This window comes from Chinchilla lanigera, unplaced genomic scaffold, assembly GCF_000276665.1.
Source record: "Chinchilla lanigera isolate Chin_1 unplaced genomic scaffold, ChiLan1.0 scaffold00019, whole genome shotgun sequence".
Classification (NCBI taxonomy): Eukaryota; Metazoa; Chordata; class Mammalia; order Rodentia; family Chinchillidae; genus Chinchilla; species Chinchilla lanigera.
Window position 1 is genome coordinate 14,918,082 of NW_004955420.1, and position 22,563 is coordinate 14,940,644.

Consider the following 22,563-nt stretch of genomic DNA (forward strand, 5'->3'; position numbering starts at 1 on the left):
CTTCCCGTAATCTGCAAAATGCCTTCTAGGCTGACTTGCACCAGGGGGCGTTTTTCCTTATCCACAGCGGAGGTGAGCTGCGGAGAACATCTGTCTGCTGGGGCCACACATAACCAGCTGCAGAGCGGCACAGGCTACTTGCGCTGGCAGGAACCCGGGCTGCCCAGCTCCCTGACCTTTTTGCACACCAGGTGGAGAGGAGGGAGTAGCTCTGAAAGGCCAGGATCACATGGGAGGCAGAGTGTGACTAGCGGGGATCCTCTTCTTAACACAAACACTTGTCACTTGCGCCGCCTTGTGTGTGTGTGTGTGTGTGTGTGTGTGCGCGCGCGCGCGCGCGCGCACACACACACACACACACACACACACAAAGCACACCCTGCTTTTCTCTTCAAAGCAGCTGTCTTCTTTTCCAATATCATCAATTTCTCCTGGTCGGGTCACTTCTCCTGGAGTAGAGATGAACTCAGTCATGAATTCTGGACCCACCTTGACACATCCACTCGTGGTCAAAATACACTCCACACCCACTGTGGTCAACCGACTCACCTTTGTGATAAAGCAGCACTTAGTTATTGGGCCGGTCTTATGTGAGCCGTGCAACCAATGGACAATAATCACTACGATTCTGGGCTACCTCCTTTTCTGGGAACCCCAGAGGTAAAGTGTGCTCTCCACAGTCAGAATCCATTAGAATGGAGAAAGCTGGCACCCCAAGCTCCATGATCCCCTGCTGAGGTTCACCCCGTGCCTTGCAGAACTTGAAAAAGCCTGATCGTTAGAACAAAAGGCTTTTACAGAAACATGTTCATCTCTTTCAGTCAGGTGCCGGAAGTAATGGGCACCAGCATCTCTCTATGAATCCACAGAAGCTTTCCCTACCAGCTATTTCATGGCATGAAAAGGCACGGGTACCACTGGACAGCTGACCAGGTAAGGGCAGGGAGTGATCAGTACAACTGCAGCCCATTCTGCACCTGCTTTCTTAGGCTCTGCAGTCTGATCTATGAGGACCCTGGAGTTGGCCTGCTGTGGGACTTCAGGTAACCTCCCCAGCAAAAGCTGACCAGCGGGTAAAATGGTGAGAACACCTCCCTAGGAAGCTGTGAGGGGGTTTGTCCCCAGCATCACAAAACAAACAAACAAAAACCAAAGTTGACAGGGAAGTTCTAAGCAGAAGTAGGGGTATGGATTTAAGGTACCTGGAGCATAGGCACTTAATAAATGAGAATTTCCCCCCTGGGGCATCCTCATAATAAAGAAGGCTGCATCTCCAAGGACAGCAGAGGCACGCTATTTTGAGAAGGCTTTCATGGTATCACCGCCAAACCCCACTGAGGCCAGAGATGAACGGAAAGTTGTAATAAAGTCAGGTGTCAAATAGGAGGTGGCGTGAGGGTTCACACGTGTTTAGACTCTAGAAATTAGAATTATAAACAATAGGTAGGCTTCGCATGAATGTTCAGATCTCCAACGTTTCTTACAAAATGCCTGGCCGTGGAGGCCCTAAATTGGGGCTCTGGGTTAAAATTTTCATGGGACAGAACAGGACTTGCCGGGGAACCAGGAGACAGAATTTCTAGCAAAAACACTATTTGAGCAAACTGCTTCTCTTCTCTCTTTGCAAAATAACAGCTATTGCTGGTCTACGGCTGTAGTTATAATTTTTTTTTTTGTCTTTTTGAGACAGGGTCTTGCTGTGCAGTCCAGGCTGGCCTTGAGCTCACTTTGTAGCCTCGGCTGGTCTCAAACTCACAATGATCCTCCAGCCTCAGCCTCCTGAATGCTGGGATTACAGGCGTGTGCCACCACACCCGGCCCTTGTAGTTCATGATTTGATTAAAAAAAGTATAAGGTTAAATAAAATGGTATAACTCTTCGGGTCACACAGCATTTTTACATAGAATTACCCCGGTGAAAGCAAGCTTGCTGAACATATAAATCAGTGATTGCACAGAAGATTAGCCTAACTGCATAGGAATGTGTATAGAAGCCACGAAGATTCATAAAGGGGAAATTGTTTCTAAAGTGAACGACAATGCTATGCTTAAACCCAGGAGAAGACGGAAGCTTCCCACCGGCAGATGTGGAGACGCAGACACGCAGCATACCCATCTGGTCCCGAGACGTCTGCATTTCCAATTCTCACCTTGTAGTTCTGGGGAGGGTGAGCAGGCCACGCCTCATCTGTGGCAGGTTTCTGCTTGGCTGGCTTCAGACAAAGTTACCATTAACTCCCCAACCTGGGAGAAAACGGTTTGGCACAAAGGGTTCCAAAATGTCCTCCTCTCCCCCTACAAGCCTGCGAACAATGGTACAGGGATGAGGTCAGAAAGGAGTTCCCCGCCTACCAGGCCGCTGAATTCATTTACCTACCTCAGAGCGCATTCACAGAAAGGGGTGGGACGGGGGAACAAGAGACGCTTAGAGGCCAAGTGGAGTTTGGGGGTCGAGCGCTACATTACAGGATTTGACAGGCCTTTGCCAGCCTTCAGCTTCTTTGTGTCTATCACATAATGGAGCGGCACAAACTGAGCAGCACACATCTGTGGTTACGCCCTCGGGCAGAGCATACTCTTTGCAAATGCTAATAGTATTGTAGCATCCTGTCACCCGCTCACACAAAAAAGGATGTTGATTTTCACATGAACCAGAACAGGCCCATTGTACACAGGTTTGTGACCAACTTGTAGTATCTGCACATCAAAAGCCCAGCCAATCATAGGGGCCACAGCTGGCGAACTGCACCGAAGGGGGGCGCCCGTCGGGGAGAACATCCAGGTCCGAAGGCCTCGCTCCTCCAATGGGGAGCGGGACACAGGCCTCTGGCAGGAGCGAGATTACACTCGGTGATCTTCACTCGCTGGGACCACAGTGATTAGTATAACTAGCAAGGATGGGCGGGGGAGGTGTTCAGAAAGAGGGGTGTGTATGTGACAAGGGCTGTTCGCACCATCACACCGTTTCCATTCTGACCAGCTGGAGGAGCTGGGAACATCTTAAGGCAAGAAATTCGCACATGTATGAGATTTATGGAATTTTATACATTTAGTTGAAACTGTAAAGACTTCTGCTGACACCTTTCAAAAGTGTTAAGATTTATTAGAAACAAAAAGGCAGTCAGAAGGAGTAATTTGGGAAAATAAGCTGTGGAGTCAAGGTTTAAAAGCGCAAGGGAAAGGTGATTCTGTATCTTGACAGGTTAACTCCAAAAGGACGAGGACCTGCGTAGGTTAGACAGAAAAAGGAACACGTTGAGGAGAGACTGCAGTGCTCATGTTCACTCCTAAGCGTAGGCCCCGGGCTGACACACACAGCCCCTTGAACCTCATCTGGGTACAGGGACCATACGTACATCTCCACTGGTATTCTCGTGCTTGCCATGCGAGCAGGGCTGAGACTGCTAGAGAAACCGTTCCCGGTCCACTTCTGTTAGCTCATGTTATGCTTGGTTCCCTTAAATCTTTTTGGAGTATATTTTGGAAAGCACATAGGTCTATAGTGAAAGTTGCTTGCAGATTCTGATTTTACTACTCACTAGAATGAGCATGTGCACGTTACTTAAAGCTGTTCTGAGCCTACCTTATTTCCTCACCTATAAAATGGAAATACTTCCTGTGATACAGCCTGACAAACACAAGATATTCCCGTTTCCTTACTCTGGATTTAAGCTCTCCTTTAAGTAAAAAAGTTTTAAGCTGGGCATGGCGGCACATGCCTGGGATGCTAGCAGTCAGGAGGCTGAGGCAGGAGAAGCACTGTAAGTTTGAGGCCAGCCTGGGCTACATAGTGAGACCCTGTCTTGAAAAACCAAAAAGAAAAACGAAAGCTTCACAGAACCCATCTTTTGGCAAGATACAAACTCACCATGAAGAGGTGCCAGGGGAGCATCTTGATGGGCCCTCAAATGGTACAGGCCAGTTCTGACCCCTTCTTGCAGCGTCTGAGTCCAGCTGAGAGCTTTACATTCGGCCCAGGGGGAATGCGAGCGTATTCCTGGAGAGCGGCCAACCTGGGCAGGGACCTCCCGCTGTCAGTACTGCCCACGGCCACAGGAAGGCAGGTTCACCACTGTTACTGGGTGTGTGCAGTGTATCTTCTTGAGGACCTGGTACGATGACTAGTTTCTATCACATATAAATACACTGTATAAAAATTATATATGTTGGGCGTGTAAGGGGACCAGCTGCTTACCACCTGGTGCATCCTGGCAAATGTGAACACTCTGCATTTTTAATCTCTGGACAAATATATTTCTTAGAGGAGAAACAGGAAGCATTGTGCTTTGCTAAGTCTGTAGGACTATTTCAGTGTATGGGCTCTGCAAAAGAGAGGTTCACAGCAAACGAGACAGAGAGTAAGTGAGCAGAAAAACGGGTTCATTCCTTCAGCTGAGGGGTGGACAATGCAAAGCAAAGAAAATGGTCAGGGCCTCGAGTCCTCACGGTCAGAAGAAGGAGGTATCTGCATCTGTGTGGAGAACACTGTTGGCACAGATCACCCGTACCGACATTAATGAACCGAGGTGATGACAGGTACATCGTCAGGTTATACATTTCTGCAGAACACACGCTGTATTTTCTCAGAGTAGATACATCACGAAGTATTTGCAAAAGCCAAGGCCCTGACATTAGATTAGGAGGTAGGCAAAGAGGCCAGGCAGGGCAGCTGACAACGTGACCTACTTCTCGGGTAAACGTTAGCAAAGCAAGAAGGTGGAGTTAACCTAGTCCCTATAAAATTTCCCACAAATATGAGTGGTCTCATGGGCAAATGCAAGTATGTGCCAGACGACGTGGACCGTAATGGTGGGTGAAATTCTGATTTCTCCGCTGCTGCTCTGTGACTGAATAACTAGGAGGATGCACAGGGGGCTGCTCTGCCTTGACCGCTAGGGGGTGAGACTGGGGAGACAGCTGGAGACTGGGCTCGCGGAGGCTGTGGGCAGCAGGGTGAGGAGACAGGGTCTTCGCGGTGACTCTCAGCTACTTTCTCAGTATCTCAGAATATTTGTTGAATATTCCCAAATACTTGGATAGGAACCAGTTGACATCTGGGTTAATGAATTAAAAAAAAAAAACCAAAAAACAAAAATTAACAGGCACAACAATGACTTTAATTCCAAGAACAACTTGGAATTAAAGCCACTTAAAAGGAGCACTTACAGTACTCACGTACTGCAGATGTGTACAAAAGGAAGGGGTGGAGGGGTGGGAGGGAGGGAGGCAAAAAGGAATGGAGACTGTTGTGTACCGGAACCGGCCCCACACACGGGAGGCCCACACTGCACAGGGCAAAGAAACATTACATACCACTAAAGGAAATGATCTGAAAAAGTAAGTATTACTTCCTCGTCACTGACTTGATCTCCAGCAATCCCTTCTGTTCTACGGGATGTGGGCATCACTCATACGATGCCTCGCGCAGACAGAGCAGTGCATTCTCAAGCTCCACGCTGGTAACACCACCCTCACGTTAGGGTGTAGCTCTAACCTAATGACTTACAATGTAGGTGCTTCCTACACTTCGTTTTATGAACTGTCTTCTTGGGCTAAAGATCACCTAATTTGAACTTTCTCGATACAGTCCAACATTTTAACCTTTGCAAACAATTTTGGCAGTACTTAACTCTAAGTTCTCTATATTTATCAGCTCAGCTAATATGGGTAGAACATGACGATTTCAGTAATCACAATCTGGGTTCGTGATTACTTTTTTACTTATTTATTTTTTGGTACCGGGAATCGAACTCAGGACCTTGCGCTTGCCAGGCAGGTGCTTATGCCACTGAGCTATATCCCTGGCAGGGTTCGTGATTACTTGAATATACATCTTGCACAATGATTCAGTAACACATCTGAATCATCTACAGGCACAGGACAGTTATACTGACTCTTATATTGCACACGCTAAAACAACTGCTCTGCTAAGTCTTTAGGAACTTTTTCTTCAAGCTTCTTTTTAACTTGAACCACAGAGACGATGAAAAATTAATTTAAAATACAATTACTGCCTATGTCCCTTCTAAAGGAATTTGTAAAAAAAGGTTCCTGACACTTACTGACCAGAAACATATCGTTCTACAGTTACTGTGTATCACTGACGTAATCACGACTCTAGAATCTTCCCGGTGTTGACTTTAGCCAAGTACAGGAACCCCGGAGAAGGGATACCCGCATCCTACGCGGCTTTGCGCATCTAATGACTGAGAAATCAGCATCACGTATGAGCAAAGTGCTGGCAGAAATAAAAACTAAAAAATGAGTAGCAGGAAGTTTTACTGAGGCGGTGGGCAGGGCCTGGCCATCTTCACAGCTTCGTCCGGCCCGCGGACTCGGCCGTGACTTCTCCGTGAGCCTCGAGCCTGGCAAACACGTTCGCATCATTCGTGAAAAGGACGGCCACAGCAGCAAGTGCAGTCAGAAAACAGGTTTTATATATTTTACCAAAGAAAATATCAAAATGTTTTGACAAGTATTATGAAAAAAACAAAACAAAACAAAACAAGAAAACACATGGATCAAACACGGTTACAACTGTGCAACGCAAGGTAGGTCAAAGTCAAGCATCCAGAAGAGCCACATTAGAAGTTTGCTACATCATGAATTCGATGATCTGATGGGGTCAAATGACCCAAGGTACGCAGGGTTTTCTCCTCTCCTTCATAAAACAGGGAAAACTTTAAAAGATGCTCTCCGATAACAGAATTATAATGTGATTAAGTATCTTTTAATTACTCATCTACACGAACTTAGATCAAGCACAGGCAAAATATGAGTTCTGTAATATCTACATGGCATGTGAAGCCTTAAAAATACAGTTCACAGTGTACAAGCAAACACAAGGTAAGTTTTGAATGTTTAAACAACACGTGATCATTCCAAAGGGTAAGCGTATTTTCAAGCACATTTCCACACTGCTAAAATATGAAAGCATAAGATATGCCAGCTTAGGTAATCGAGATCAAAGCCATTATTATGATCACATTTACTCGAAAGAGAAAACACCGTGTCTCTCTTCTCAGATAAACATCTAAAATAAATAAATACAAAATGATTAGCTAGTTAAGGAAGTAGTCTTCTAAACCCACACTGAGTCTTGTATGCAAACCCCCAAGTTATAAAGGCAGGGAGCGCCCCTCTGGCGATGTTTCCCGCTCATTTTTATGTCGTCTTGTTGCATTTGGTCACTAAGTTTCTGTGAAGGAACCCAGGGAATACAGCCTGGAAAATGGGGGCCACTCAGAGAGGAGGGAGCGCAGGTGCTGGTGAGGGGGCGCTCTGCCAGTCGCTGTAGCTGGTCAGCGCAACGGGAAGCAGCAAGCGCTGTCCACCTGCGCCCTCCTGTGCCGGCCGCACGCTGACTCTTCCGATCAATCATCCGGACCGACCGACTCTGCACACCACTGATTTAAAATTAATCAGTCTTTCACACAGAGCTTTCTTCACTCCATTCTTTGGAAATCTGGACATGAAAAACAAATGCTGCCTTGTCCAGTTAGACTTTAACTTCTCCAGACTGAATATATGGAGTTATTTTTTAAATTTAAATTTCAGTAATTTCTTGTTTTTGGGTCACAGATACAACACCCAGGGTTCACTGTTGGGACTGAATTTTATTTTTTTTCTAACACCTGCATTTAATAAATACCTAACTTTCAAGGGAAAAAAAAAAAAAGCATGCTTAGTATGAGATCAGCTAAAAAAAACCCACGCAAGAAGCAGTATTACCGAGGGCAGTGGCGGAGAATGTCAGGATGTCAGGGGTCACATGAGATTTTTATTTTTTTAAATTTAATTTAATTTTTTTTTTTGGGTACCGGGAATTGAACTCAGGACCTTGCACTTGTGAGGCAGGTGCTTTTGCCACTGAGCTATATCCCTGGCCCCAACATGAGATTTTTAATAATGTAATTTTATCGTCTGCTTAAGTATTTAAGTTACAGTACAGATCTCCTCAAAGAAACAGAAGTTCTCCTCCTCCCTCTGGAAAGCTTAAGGGATGTGGTAAGATCACCGCCTAACATCAGCCTTTTGTTTAGGAGAAATCTGGAGAAATACAGTGGACAGCATTTTCTCTAACTCTAGTTCAGAAACAAATAAACAAATACGGCCCTATGTCTTCCTGCTTTAGGAGTGGACGTGTGGCTAAAATGAGTGTCTTGCAATTGCAAAATCATCCCTGCTGCCACATGTCTTCGCCCAGGGCAGCACTGGCTGCAGGGCGGGACTGGAGTGCAGAGCCGTGGCCCCCATGTGTGCGGCACGGGCAGCTCTGCTCCCTTCTGCTCACACTGAGACCCAAAGAAACGTGAAAGGCTCCTGACTGCTCATCTACCAAGAACAACATGCTACTAGCTGAGGAAAACTGGATCTACTTTTCTTAACACTTGAAAACAAGTATTTACTGAGTTCGGAGTTTCTGAGATACAGTATTTTGTGACATTCTCCAATTTTGCGTATTAAGTGTCAGATCTCTATAACAAAGGGTACCCTGCTGTTAAAAAATAAAAAGTGGAAAAAGGGAATCCTTACCAAAAAACCAATCCAAAAAAACTATAAGATGTAGTGACTTGTAAAATAAAAACTGTCACAGAATGAACATTTTTATCAACATAAAAGGCTTAATAAAAAGGAGATGAGAAAGACAGTTAAAGTAAAATATGGCATGTTTCTTTACTTTAAAATTCTTTGGCCAACTAACAAAATCACATACTGTAGAACCCAAGCAAACGTGGGGAGGGCACCACTGCAACTGAGCTGCAATGGATTCAATTGTAAATTTTCAGCTGAGAGGGGAAGGTCAAGACTGTTCTAATTGTTGATATAAGTTCTGTTTGAACCCGTACACTGCGGTTAGGGATGCAGATAGGTGGTAGAGTGCTTGCCTATGACACACAAGGCCCTAGGTCTGACTCCTATTACTGCAAGAGAAAAGAAATGAAATGGTCACACGAAATACAGCCGTTTCCTTGTGCCTGCTTCAGTTGTTCCACACGAGGCTCAGTGAAACTACTCGATGATTATGCCTACTCGTCCTCATCCTGTGCCATGACACCATGGCCCTACCAACAGGGAAACAGCTGCTGTGAACAGAAAGCCTAACTTAAGTATATGACATTGAAAATGAATATTTTCACGGATACAGAGTGTAAAAATCGCAAGAGGAGGGAAACTGGCTTCCAGGGCAAATTTCTAAGCTAGTAATGAAAGGCTGAATTTTAAAAAATGAACATGCATTGAACTGTTGTCCTCAAACCAACTTATGTGAAGAGTTCTTTTGCTAGCCAGTTTTTTCCACATGGTAAATATAAAAGGACTTTCGCGGTCAAATGGTTCCTGGGATACAGACATTACAGGTACGGATGATACTTTAGTAGGCTACCATCATTTTACATACAACTGGTAATTCTTAAAAATTGCTCGAAGTTTTATTCCAAATCAACTAGCGTGACATTTCTGGAAAAGAAACTGAGGCGAGTGATATCCGCTGATGAATTACACTAGTGCCACCCCGAGACAGCAAGCAGACGGCCAGTTTCTTATCTGTAAGGGCCGCACCTAATGGCCACACCAGTTATGTTACCCAAGCGGCCCCTGCAGTACCAATGGGACGTCAGCGCCATCCCCACTGTTCTTCCACTCAAGAGGCAGCTGATGGTGAGCGCCTGTAACACACGTCAGTTACGTCAGCCCATGACTTTATTGTATGTTTAGAAAGGTGGACAGCGGGAGAAGAGGAGGCAGGACAAGACTGAAGTGTTCTTTCTTCAGGTATATGCAGAGGTGACTATATTACCAGTAGAATCTGTAAAAATAAACCCATTTGATAAACTTAGGTCTGGGGAGACAAATGCAAAATGTTTAGACAAACCTTATTACTTTGAGATTATAAAAATACTGAAATTTCACTGCCTAAGTTTGGTAGTTTTACTAAAATTATTTAGAATATCGCCTACCGGGGCTGGGCTATTCGCTCAGCGGCACAGCACCTGCCCGGCAAGCGCAAGGTCGTGAGTTTGATTCCTGGTACGTGAAGAAAAACAAAAACAAACAAACAAACAAAAGGAATACTGCCTACCACAAAATATTAGCATAATTTTATCAAACATGATATACCCATAAAGAGATGCTAGAATTAACTTTTTTTTTCTTTTTTGGTCTTTTTGAGACAGGGTCTCGCTATGTAGTTCAGGCTGGCCTTGAGCTCACTTTGTAGCCCAGGCTGGTCTCGAACTCGCAACGATCTTCCTGCCTCAGCCTCCCGAGTGCTGGGATTACAGGCATGTGCCACCACGCCTGGCTTAGAATTAACTTCTTATACAAGGAGTTTAAAATTAAAATTGGTACTGAAGCATCTGTACACCCATGTTGAATATAAACATCCTCAGCAAATCAGAATTATAGTTACTGAAAACTAATTTTTAAAAAAGCAAAACTATCATACTCAGCAATCCCACATGTTAAAATTGTAATTGAGAACTGTTCGTTCAGGTGCTTGGTTGCAATGAAGCAAGGCTATCACTCTGCCAGATGGTTTTTTTTTTTTTGGTAGCCAGAATCAAACTCAGGACCTCATGTTTGCCAAGCAGGCACTGTGCCGCTGAGCTATATGCCCAGCCCAGATTTGTTCTTTCAAATGGACCTGCAGACTACAAAATAGATTATCTGTCCTTATGAGTTCACAGAGTCCTAAATCACCTGGGTTGGGAAGAGTCTTAGAGACCTGGCAGTTAGGCAGCAAGGAAAATCAGGATGGTTTCCCTCGATCAGGGCCTCTCCACGCGGAAACAGCACCAGCAGTTGCTGCTCGGGACTGCCCGGGGCTGCCCTGATAGAGAAAAGGCAAATCCTGGGCAGCCTGGTAACTCCAGATGCCGTGCTGACCAAGTTGGAGCATAGCCACTGTTACGTGAAATACTGCGTGGCTTTGGATGTCCTCACAGTCACTAAACTCCCAGCAACACAGCTTGCATTTTTAATAGGGTTTCTGTGGCTTTCATGACCCCCCTCCCCCCCCCCCCGCCAAGACTACATGAACAAAAAGGTCACATAAACGCTGATGCTACAGAGAAGGTCCAAATTATGAAGACATTAAAAATGTCCATCTCTACTAGCAACTATTCATAGTAACTGTCATGACTGGGACAATACCGAATGCTTTATGGTTTAAAAATAAATTTTTATACATGGAAGATACATAAAACATTTATAAACACAGATACTTATATAATAAACTAGTTCTGGCTTGTGTTAAGAGATAATTCTGCATTTCTGTAGACTTCTCTACATCTGTCTGAAAGAAACCAAGAGCCTTAACTCCATTCCCCCTTGCTTGTTGGTGCACGGTCTGAATGATGCCCGGTCCAAGCAGCGTCCCCCTTTCTGGCCGGCTCTCCCCAACCCACTTCCCGACAGCAGAAGGCGTGGGGCTGAGGGTGGCCAGGGAAGGAGCTCTCACAGTGCTCCTCCTTTCGGTTCTGACTGCAGCACAATGCTCACAAATACAGTGACAAAATACTTTAAGGAAATGACAGTGGCTCAATCACTGCTTTTTTCTAGACTCCTTTAATAGAGGCAAATGACTTACTGATAATAATTTTTCAGTGACAATGAACAACTGACTATGCTACCAAGTGAAGTCTTTAAATACACATTTTACTAGGAATGTTCCTATAATGCCAGACTATAGAATCAGACAGGAGTCAACATACTAGAAGAGCAATTAAATTCTAAGTGATATAAGTGACTTAAACAGGAAAATGCCTTATCTACATGTTTTTATACAAAAGGCTAGGACTAAGAATTATGAAAATTTTTAGTCAAGCCAAATAAATAAGAAGCCTTTAAGTGGAATATTTAACATATGCATAACTATTCACTATGAACATTAGGAATAAAATAATGACAACTATAGTTCAGTTCTTTATGTGCAGACAACTGGAGTCACTGCATATTATAAACTATCTTAGCCCTCTGTTCACCTTTGTTCTGTCCAAATGTTTAGTTCAGTCAGAAGGTAACCAAGTTGCTCAAATGAACATTATATGATAGTTTCCGACACTCATGCCATTAAAATTATAAGGAATAAGCTGGCTACAGTCAAGCAGAATAAACTATTTGGAAGGCTTAAAATACAATGTAGTAACAGAAGTTTTACTCACTTAATACAATTTATTTCTCTTGGTGAAGAGCTTCAATGAAAGCATCAAGTTTTTCTTGAATTTCTCTAACTTTCTCTATGGAGAAAGAAAAGAAATTAGTTAAAAAAACCACATTTATTTCTCAAGGGCATCTCAAATTATAGGAGACAATAATTTACTAAACGCTCCGGTATACTTCTCTAACTCTTTAGAAGAAAGGGAAGAATTAGCATCTTAGCACCTTAGATCCAAATCATGTCCAGCTGCACTGGCGTAGAGGTGCTGAGCCATTTTTTAGAAGGAAAGAAGAGAGGTGTGTGACGGCCCTACTCGGGAAGCTAATAAAAGCGATGGACTCTTACCCAGAAAAATGAATAAGATACATGTATAATTATAGGTATAATTTTAATAAACTCTCTGATTCTCTAAAGTCCTATTAAGGATTCATAATTAGCAATGTCTGAAACAGGAAAATAAAACAATTTTTAAAAATTAAAAAAAACCAGGTGAGTGCTTAACTGGCCTAAAAATGAAAAATGATTTTTTAAGTATAAAGTAATAGGAGAACTTACAGAGGAAATATCAACCATGACTAGAATCTCTTCCATTCTTATGTCAAAATGTAAAATTAAAGACAAAACTATGGGAAATATTTACAACAACCACGTAAGGGCAAAAATGTTTTAAAAACACATACAAGAAAGTACTTTATCAGCTGCCAATGAATAAAGTTTAAAAATACCACAACCACTAAAGGTAGGTTTACATTATTTATTTGCTTTTTTAGTTTTTTAAATGTAAAGGCTTCCGAATAGAATCTCGGATTTTTCTCTGAAATGCAAATTTCCCCACAAATTCGAACTGCTTGAAGTACACGCCGGCCTCTTCCTAAGGGCCTCCATGTAGGGACTCACACTGCTCCGCTGCTGACTTTCCATACACTTCCTAGTCTCAGGCACAGGTTATACTAAATATGACAACAAACACTTGTGTTCTTTCAGCACAATTTCACACATCAGTGGGAATTACCAGCTGAAGTGAACTGACTGATTCAAAACCAGTGATCTAGAGGTACAACTGGTAAGCCAGCTTTTATCCAGTGTAAAAATCCCGTAAGATGCATTTAATATTCAACATTTTATCTTTTGTATTTAAAAAGGTATCTGTAAGACTAAAAATTTAAGTGCCTTTTTTTTTCTTTACTAGCAAGGACTCACTGGTGATGAGTAACCAAGAAAAGGAAGAGTTGTCCTTCTTATGAAGTCTTCTTAGCACTGCAGGAAATCAACAAAGCCTGCTATGGCTGCATACAAGGAGCGTAATAATTTTATATTCTTTTTCTAGTACCCTAGCACTAACTCTAGGTTTTTGGTGTTAGATGAGGACTAACAAAAAGCCTGCAGGAGAGGAAGGCTCTGTCGTCTTAATAAAATTATTCACTGAGAAAACATCATACCAGTTATCACAATAGCAGCATTTTCTTTTTTCTCTATAAGATTAAAGTAGAGGAAAAAATCCCCACCTATCTCTTAAAAATTGAGTCTGTATCTGTTGGTAGGCTAGTTTCCATTTCTCAAACAGCAATTAAACCAGTAAGATACCTGCTTTCCCAAAATATGATCACATTCTTAATTTTAAAATTAGTCCATCTAGTTGCTTAGAAACAGCTGAACTAATTTGTTTTCAATGAATGTTTAGAAAGTTTTACATAAGTGTTCATTAGCTAAAGAATTTTTAAAAAGGATGATGGTAGAAGAAAAAGATTTTCTAAGTTGCTTCATAGAATATTGGAAGGATCTTTAAAAAATCATCTACTTCAAATGGCACAACTGGAAACCTAAAGAGGTGTTTCAAGCCTCAGAAACTCCTCTACGCTCTTCACGGAGAAATTTTTCTATCTGGGAATGCTGCAGTATGTGGAGCGAAAATTCTTTTCTGTTTGACACAGGACTTGGGTGCCATGACAGCTCCAAGGCTGGGGATCCCCCTCTGGCTCGCTCAGTCAGTGAGCCCCGTCCTCAGGGGGCAGACTGTCTGCCCTCACGAGGGCTGCAGAGCAAGAGCCCTGTGTACCAAAGGAGGCCCAGAGGCGCTCGGAGGTGGGCGTCAAACTCTTAACATCTAAGTGAAACTCAAAACCTTCTTCAACTCAGCAGAAAGCAACTCTTTTTCTGGATGAGAGTCAAGGGATTATTTAATGTGAAGTCCACAGCATAAAAAACTGTCAAATTCTCCTTAAAAGGGTATACTTTACAAAGTTTTACAGTTATGACACAAGAACATGGTACTACTTTGCCTGGAAACCTCAAGAATGGTGCAGAGGAACTTAAATTACTAGAAGTGATAGGGATTGGAGTGGATGGAGGTAAGAGTGATAAGAAAAAAACATGGTGTCCAGTGTATCCTTTCAACAACACAAAAGAGACTCATGCCTTGTCATCCTGTCATCTATCCCATGCACTTGATGGAATGATATAGGGCACAGGTGATTTCCCACCTTTGAGGAACATTTCTTGCTTTCTCTCTCAAAATTTTTGTCTACTATGTTTGCAGTGATTTCAAACTGGACCTTTCATTTGGTCCTTACTCAGCCCTGTGGGTGACACTCCTAAAGGTGAAGCTGTTAAGGCTTGAAGCATTAGCCCTGCTTATACTTCTCTGATTCAGAAACGCGCACTGGATGGGCTACCATCTGCCGAATCTAATGGGTGGCAAAGCAAAGAGTCCACTTGTTACAAATACTACTTTTGTGTGAAATAAGACACAGTTTGGTAAAACTCAAGCATGAGTGTAGATTATCATGGCTAATTATAAAGCAAACTCCTTTTCCTATTAAATATTTGAATGAAACATAACTAGAGAATTCCTAAAAATACTGACTTACTTCATAAATTAAAGCAACTCAGGAAGGGATTAACAAACAACTATTTCTGCTACACATTTCTATACGCAGTGAATAGGGAGCCTACTTTCCATTTATCCAAAGTTTACTTAAAAGATGAGCTATTTCAAACATCAATTCATTGTGCTTCTTGATTGAGTCATGAATATTCCCATAATCCCCAGCTCATAAACCACCAGCTCAGTGAATGAAGTTGCTTCTCTTTTTTCTTTTCTTCAGATGACTTGACACCCATTCACATTTTGGGTCTCTTTATCTCCACGTGAAATGATACTGCTGCTCTCATTTTCTTTTTGCATTTTCTGATACTTGCTTTAAAAGTCTCAAATATAGACTAATCTGTAATTAGGTTTTGAATACACTGTGAATGCAAAAGGCCAATCCTGGGAGAAGGGTCACTTCGGTGGTTAATAAGAGTTTGGAACAGGGACAAAGAACCACACACAAAACACTACCACAGCACTGAAATGAACCTTTTACAACTCTGGTGTTTTTGAAGGAAGCAGGAATGAGCTGCGAACTTGCTAATGCAGTGTGCTTTAAGCACTCCCAAAGATCCAAGTGCACCTCGATGCAACTTGCTCATAACAGACTGCAGACCACGTTTTATGACCCCTCATAGGTAAGAGTCTAGTGGGGAGTGTTCCGCGGAGGGCTGAAAGTTAAAGGAATGTTCCTGAACAGGTTTGCTTTTCACAGACAGTTCATTATAAAAGTGCTGTTGAGAAGTTTGGAAAAGGAATCTAGGACATGGAGAAATAAGTGGGGAAGGAGGTGAACAAGAGACCAGATTCAGGATAATCAAAACTATTGTCAAAATCTTAGATTCAGCACAAGAAAGAAATGTGCACTTTTATACCTGATGACAGATGAACTGGAGACATAGTCAAACGCGTACAGCTCAGTCTAGCATATTTACCTTCTGCGTCTTGATCCCTACAGGATTTCCCCCATAAAAGGGACATGACTGTTTTAAAACAGACTCAGTAATAAAGAGATACACAAAAATAGTTCTGATTGTTACCGAAGTAGGAGGCAATAATTCCTCTGTTCGGTAAAGCTATTTAAGATGGGCTTTGTACTGTCAAAGATGGGGCTACCAGACTTCTGGAGTTTATGAAGTCTAGCTTATGTTATTATTTCAAAAATTCAAATGAAAATTTCTGTTTGGGACAGAATTACATCCATTTGTCTAACCACTATTTATTTGGACTGAATAGGAGCTATAACTGGTAGCTGTATATTTTTAATTGAAAAGAATGGAAGTGTATTGTGGACAACTTTTTCTAAAACATCCATTTTGTAGGAATACACAATAACAAAAGGTTTGATGATAATTTTAACAAATCCCTGGTATAGCTCATACTAATCAATGGGGCAGCTATTTTATGTCATTTTTATAAAGGGGAGAATATAATGACAGGTATACTTTATAAGATACACTATAATGTGGCATTTTGCCATTACTCTTAACCTGTGGGGAAGTCATAGTTCTGGCTTAGCTATAGAATGAGGCAATTGATCTAGAATTCAAAGCCTGTATTACTTTAGAATTTAGACTGACACCTATAATACTAGCACTTGGGAGGCTGAGGCAGGAGGATCACTGAGTCTGAGGCCAGCCTGGGCTGAATAGTGAGTTAAAGGTCAGCTTGAACTACACAGCAAAACCCTGTCACAAGCAAACAAACAAATTCAGACTACAATGTACCATCCTAACTGATCACGTGTTTATAACTGCATCTTTTTTTTAACTTGTCTTTTTGTTTATTCCTTAGGGCCTCTTTATTTATTTGATGTTAACTTCTGGTTAAAAAAAAAAGTAATCACAAAATGCAGTATTATTCTCATAGGGCTACATGATTCATTTTGGAAAGATCAGTTTTATGATTTCTCCCAAGAATCAATGTGGTGGGCCACGAGGGACTGCTTATACAAATAATGTACCTAGAAAAAAAGACTCACTCCAAACTACCTGCCTAGTACAATAAAACTGTACACGAATATTCTTTAATTTTTCAGTCATTCCTAGTTAAGTGATCTGACTGAATGAAATTTAATTCAAACATTAAAAATGATTATTAAAAATACTATTTTATCACCTTAAACCAGTATAATTTAGTAGAAAACTGCCTTATGAAACAGTGAGGGAAATTACACACTATGCTGTTGAATATTTAAATAGCTCAAGAGTGACTTGTAGAAAGTTCAGCTTTTTAAACTATGTATCTAAAAAACAAACTTTTAATGCAAACATTTCTAAGATCAAACCCTCTTCAGATACTTTATATTTTGAAGTGTATTCTTTAGAAGACTTTAAACATGGACTAACTTTCTGTTTAGGTTTTTATACTAGATAGACCCTTTGATCCTTGTAACTAGATGTCAACTCTAATTTCAGGGGAGCTAACTATCAATGAGTATGAATTTGCCTTATTAACAACAAACAGTAGTGTCATTCCAGGTGCTTGTCAATGTCAACTGGTATAAAACCTTGAGCTTTTGGCTACCTGATCGTTACTAAAAGATGAAATGCTTATGGAAGGTGGAGTGTGGGAGGTATAATTCATTTAGCTCTTTGGATAAGCCAAACCAGACGGCCATGCACTTGGACTACGTCACTTCACCTCCCCTCGGAACTCCTGCTGTTGGCCTCTGCTGAGGAACAGTACAATGAAGAGGTGAAGCAGTTCTGGATGGCAAGCAGTCATTGATTTGGCGTGGGATCTGACTCAGCGTGCACTCAAGGGCACTAATGGGAGACGCTTCTGTCGTCGGGTGTGACCCAGAGACAGCCGTGCTCCCTTAAGTGAGACACGGCTGTGCCGTGGTCTGAGGGCCGCTGTGACCCGGCCATCAGTGGTGCCTTCCTTCCATGGGGCACCAGCCAACGGTCTCCAGCAGGGCATGCAGAACCCTTCATTAAATGTAGGTCTGGAGGGGTTACCAATCTTATCCGAACTTTTACTTTATTTCATTTGCCCGGGTGTTCAGTTCAGTATTTTATCTTTTGCAGAGAATACATGTTTGTAAGCTGCCTTAAATCCTTCTTGGGTAAGTCAGGGGATCAATAATCAAACTAACGAGCTTGTTTGTAGAAGATATTCCATTAGCCAGCTGATTCACAAACATATCATGATATGCTAAAAGTGGTTTTCTTATTTTGGTAATGCTTTTTAAATCAGTGATTTAAGATCATTCTGCACGGTGAGGGTGGGGAAAACAGTATTTGTCACATTTAACCTAGGAGTAATTTCTACATGGGGAAAGTATTTATTTTTACTTATGCTCAATTCTTAAAAAAACCCAACATCATAAATATCTATAGCATTTATTTTCAGTAACGGAAGTAAAATATGAAGTCTTACGGGATTCATGACCATCTTTTAAAATGTAAAAGCTAAACAGATTCTATCATAAGATTACAACTGCCTACTAGGCTTCATTTTGTACATAAAATGTTATATATTGTATCAACTCAAATTATGACCCTGAAACTTTTAAAAGTTGCTTCATCTGCTCATTAGTAATACTTTTATTTTCTCCAAAAAGATTAAGATGCGTATTTTAAAATAAATATATTTCATTTGGCCAATATGAAATCTAAATACCAATATATTTAAAAAAATATAATTCCCGCAATAATTTGAGAAAATTTTAAAAAGTCAGTAAAATATTCTGTCCCAATCAATTAAATATGCGTTAAAAATACATCTTTTTTCCCCCTTTCTGACTTGAAAGTGTATTTTGCTCTGAGTTTTGTTAGGAGGAAAGTTGGAACATTTTAAAAAAAGGAAAACCACCCAGGCAGCCCTTAAAGAGACAGGTCATCATTTATCACCTGCAAAGACAGATTTATAAGAAGAGGGCCCCTTCTGTTCCTTTAAGACTGCAAAACAGATGGGAAGTGAATGGACAGTCAATGGGACAAGAAAACGCGTGGGAGGTGCTGCTGTATGTCTGTTCCCAGCATAAGAAAGAGGTCAAGACTGTAACTGCTTGGCTGGGTCCTGGAAAGGGTCTTTCTTCAAGCTGTTACAAAGACAAACGCTGTTCCTCATCCCGCTGTCAAACTGTTATAAATATTGGTTTGTCAAAAGACCCTCAGTGCCCAGCTTTAAGAAGTAGGCACAACAGACAAATGACTCATGAGAATGACTCTTAAACAGTCAACTTATTAATGTAATTTTAAAAGTAAAAGAAAGTAATGTAAGATCAGAGAATGTAATTCTGATTTATTAACCAAACTAAAAATTAACGAAAAAATACAGAATTAAGAATTATAGGCTTCAATAAAGTTACAAATTGAGATGAACTGCAAGATGAAATACAAGTTATATTTCTCAAATACGACACTGTATTAAGATGCAGTGCTACTGAACTTGTCACAAGGACAGCAGGTAACCCTGCTTTACCTGGCTCACCTGGGAGTTCTGACACTCATCACCCTTTAAGAGCCATAATGACTAAAACAGGTTGAGTATCGCTTATCTGAAACATTTGTGACCAGAAATGTTTCAGATTTTGTAATTTTTGTCTTTGAACTATCTGCTTAGATTTTAATGGTTAAACATTCCTACTCTCAAAATCTAAATTCCAAAATATGCCAAAATCCAAAACTCAGATGAACGCTATGCAACTAAAAAGCAATTAAAATGTTTCAGATTTTGGAGCCTTTTAGATTTTGGATTAGGAATGCTTACCCTGTACTGGTTCCATAAATCAGAATAAGGCTCAGAAAAATGAAAATAACTTCACAATTGATTTCATATTAAGTTAGAAAATCACCTTTAAGTTTTGTATTGTAATTTTTTCTGTAGAAAGGAAAATCACAAAATTAAAATAGCAACAAGAACATATAGATTTATACTCCTGAGTTGTCTTTTTAAAGGAATTAAGCAATTTTGTATGGAGATGAGCTCACTGTTCCAGGTTCTTAAGGACCAGTTTCTTTGGAAGAGCAGACTCTAAAACTAAAAGATGTTAAAAATGCAGAAAAGGAAGCCAAGTGATGTGAACTGGGTTAGCCACACTTACACAAACACAAGCCCAGAGACTGAAGATGAGCAGAACCCTCAGACAATTCTAAAGAGCTAGTATCTGTAACATATCGCCAGCCCCACCTTTGCCATAAATATTTACTTAATCGTTAACCTAAGTAAACATCAGCTTTCCCAGCTGAACAACAGCGAGAATGTCCTACAAGCTCCACATGATTTTGGAAGATGTGTAAATCTTCCAAACTTAAAGCACTATACAAACGTGAGGGACGGACATGAGAGTTTCAAGCGGGATACGGACTCCAAAGTACCAAACGACCCAGTTAGAGGGGGTGTTTCCTGTTCCTGAATGCTCACCTACATCATTGCTTCCCTTTGACTGGGAAAAGTCATTTCAGTAAAAGTGAGAATAAAAGATAGGCGAGCAGGCAAATGTTCAAAACAGAGTCAAAGAGAATCAAGAAGCAGCTAAACTGTATGGAAGGTTCAGTCCACTGACTGTAAGAGGAGAACGATTTGAATATAACCGAAGAGAGAGACGGAATGAAGATACAAGCATATGTAAAAGGCTAGGTGGAAGATTGGCTTTCTAGGGAGAGTGATTTTTAGTACAAGTTACATTACACTTGTTCCCAGGAATACTGAAACTATATAAAGTAACTGGCACTATAGGTCTAATTTTTAATAATGCTATTTATTCTTCTGAATGAATATTTTTGAATTAATCTTATATAAAAAGGGAACTATATTTAGCCCATTCTGACAGGTGAGAAACTAGAAATAAGAGCAGTGATAACGAACTAAAAACGGAGCGTTAAAGGGAAGCCAACTCAAGAGTTCATCATGGCCAGGTGTGGTGGCACATGCCCATAATCCCAGCACTTGGGAGGCTGAGGCAGGAGGATTGTTGTGAGTTCAAGACCAGCCTGGACTACTAAGTGAGCCTGAACTGCATAGTGAGACCCTGTCTCAAAAAAACTAAAAACAAACAAACAAACAAACAAAAGAATGGAACAAACATTGAAGAAAAGTGAACAGAGCTTAAGTGAACTGTGGAACCCTCAAGTAGACTAGTATACACATTGTGGGAGTCCCAGAAGTAAGGAAGAAGTAGAGATTATTTGAAAAAATAATGATGAAAAATTTTCCCAACTTTGATAAAAGATACAAATACAGACATCCAAAAAGTTAATGAACTGCGAACCTAATAAACTCAGAGACCCTCCCTAAGGCATATTATAATCAGACAGTTGGAAAACAATCTTGAAAGCAGCAATCATTGGCTTACCACATACACAAGATTTTCCTAGTAAGATTGTCAGGAGAATTGTCATCAGAAACTTTAGAACTCAGAAGGCAGTGGATTAGTGTGTTAAAAGCACTGAAGAAAAAAGTGTTAATCAAGAATCCCATAGCTGGCAAAACTATTCTTCAGAAGTAAGAGAGAGGCCGGGTGTGGTGGCACACACCTCTAAGGGAGGCTGAGGCAGGAGGATTGTTGCAAGTTCGAGACTAACCTGGGCTACAAAGTGAGCTCAAGGCCAGCCTGAACTGCATAGCGAGACCCTGTCTCAAAAAGACAAAAAAAGAAAAAAAAAAAAAAGAGTTCATCATGAAAACTATGTTCCAGAAATTATGTCCCTAGGATCACATTCAAAATTTTGAAAAACAATGATGTTATTGTGGTAATCACTGGCTGGTGAGCTATTTGCAAAATTCTGCGATCTCCATTTGCTAATTATCATAATGTGAATGAACTACTTCTTTAATAATAATAAATAATAAGTTCAAAGAAAAACCCCCAGATTCTGGTAGTGTACTTGGTGAAGGTCTGTGTAACACAGATCTGTGCGCATGACTCATTGTGAAGTGGTGCAATCAGAGCAGAGACTGAAGACTGAAAATCCCAAATTCTTGACTCAGGAAGGAGATCTAAGCGAAGTTAAAACACAGCAATTTTTTTTCTACAATTCAAAGATTAGGGCTCGGGAGTAGATGAAAGAGCTTTTCTAAGAAAAAATTAAAGTGGAACATTCTGTACCTGGGAGGTAAGAAATAAATGGGCTGCACAAGCTTGAAAACTTCCCTAGCTCAAGAAGGATTTGAATTCATTCTAAAAGCACAGACCCAAGACAGGAAACTACCGGAAATGAGACGAGTTCAGCGTGATTTCCAACCACACCATGATCGGCAATTGCTGCCTGGTCCACGCAGTGGCTCTTGGTAGCACAATCACCAGTTACTTGGGAAAAGATCTGTTACTTTTAAGATTGTATTACCTCCGTCATTCCCATGAACAGGATAATTAAAGTATGGAATTCATAAGTAATTTTTAATTGTGTTCATGTGGAGCAAAAAGAATTTAGGAATGTATGAAATAATAAAAAAAGTCAGCCGGGCGTGGTGGCGTACGTCTGTATTCCCAGCACTCGGGAGGCTGAGGCAGGAGGATCATTGTGAGTTCGAGACCAGCCTGGGCTACAAAGTGAGCTCAAGGCCAGTCTGAACTGCACAGCGAG

At 41.2% G+C, this 22,563-nt stretch overlaps 1 protein-coding gene across 4 annotated transcripts in view; it reads right to left on the reverse strand.

Annotated features, from left to right (window-relative positions):
* Positions 1-9,408: 9,408 nt before the first annotated feature.
* The window catches only part of Opa1 (optic atrophy 1 (autosomal dominant)), a 79,593-nt gene continuing 66,438 nt past the window's right edge, over positions 9,409-22,563 (reverse strand). For all 4 annotated transcript variants that reach the window (XM_005383200.2, XM_005383205.2, XM_005383201.2 and 1 more), the window contains 2 exons: positions 12,164-12,238; positions 9,409-9,807 (listed from right to left, as the gene is read on the reverse strand). In XM_005383200.2, coding sequence (XP_005383257.1) covers positions 12,174-12,238 — 65 coding nt within the window. In that variant the 3' untranslated portion in view covers positions 9,409-9,807; positions 12,164-12,173. The remainder of the gene's footprint in view (positions 9,808-12,163; positions 12,239-22,563) is intronic.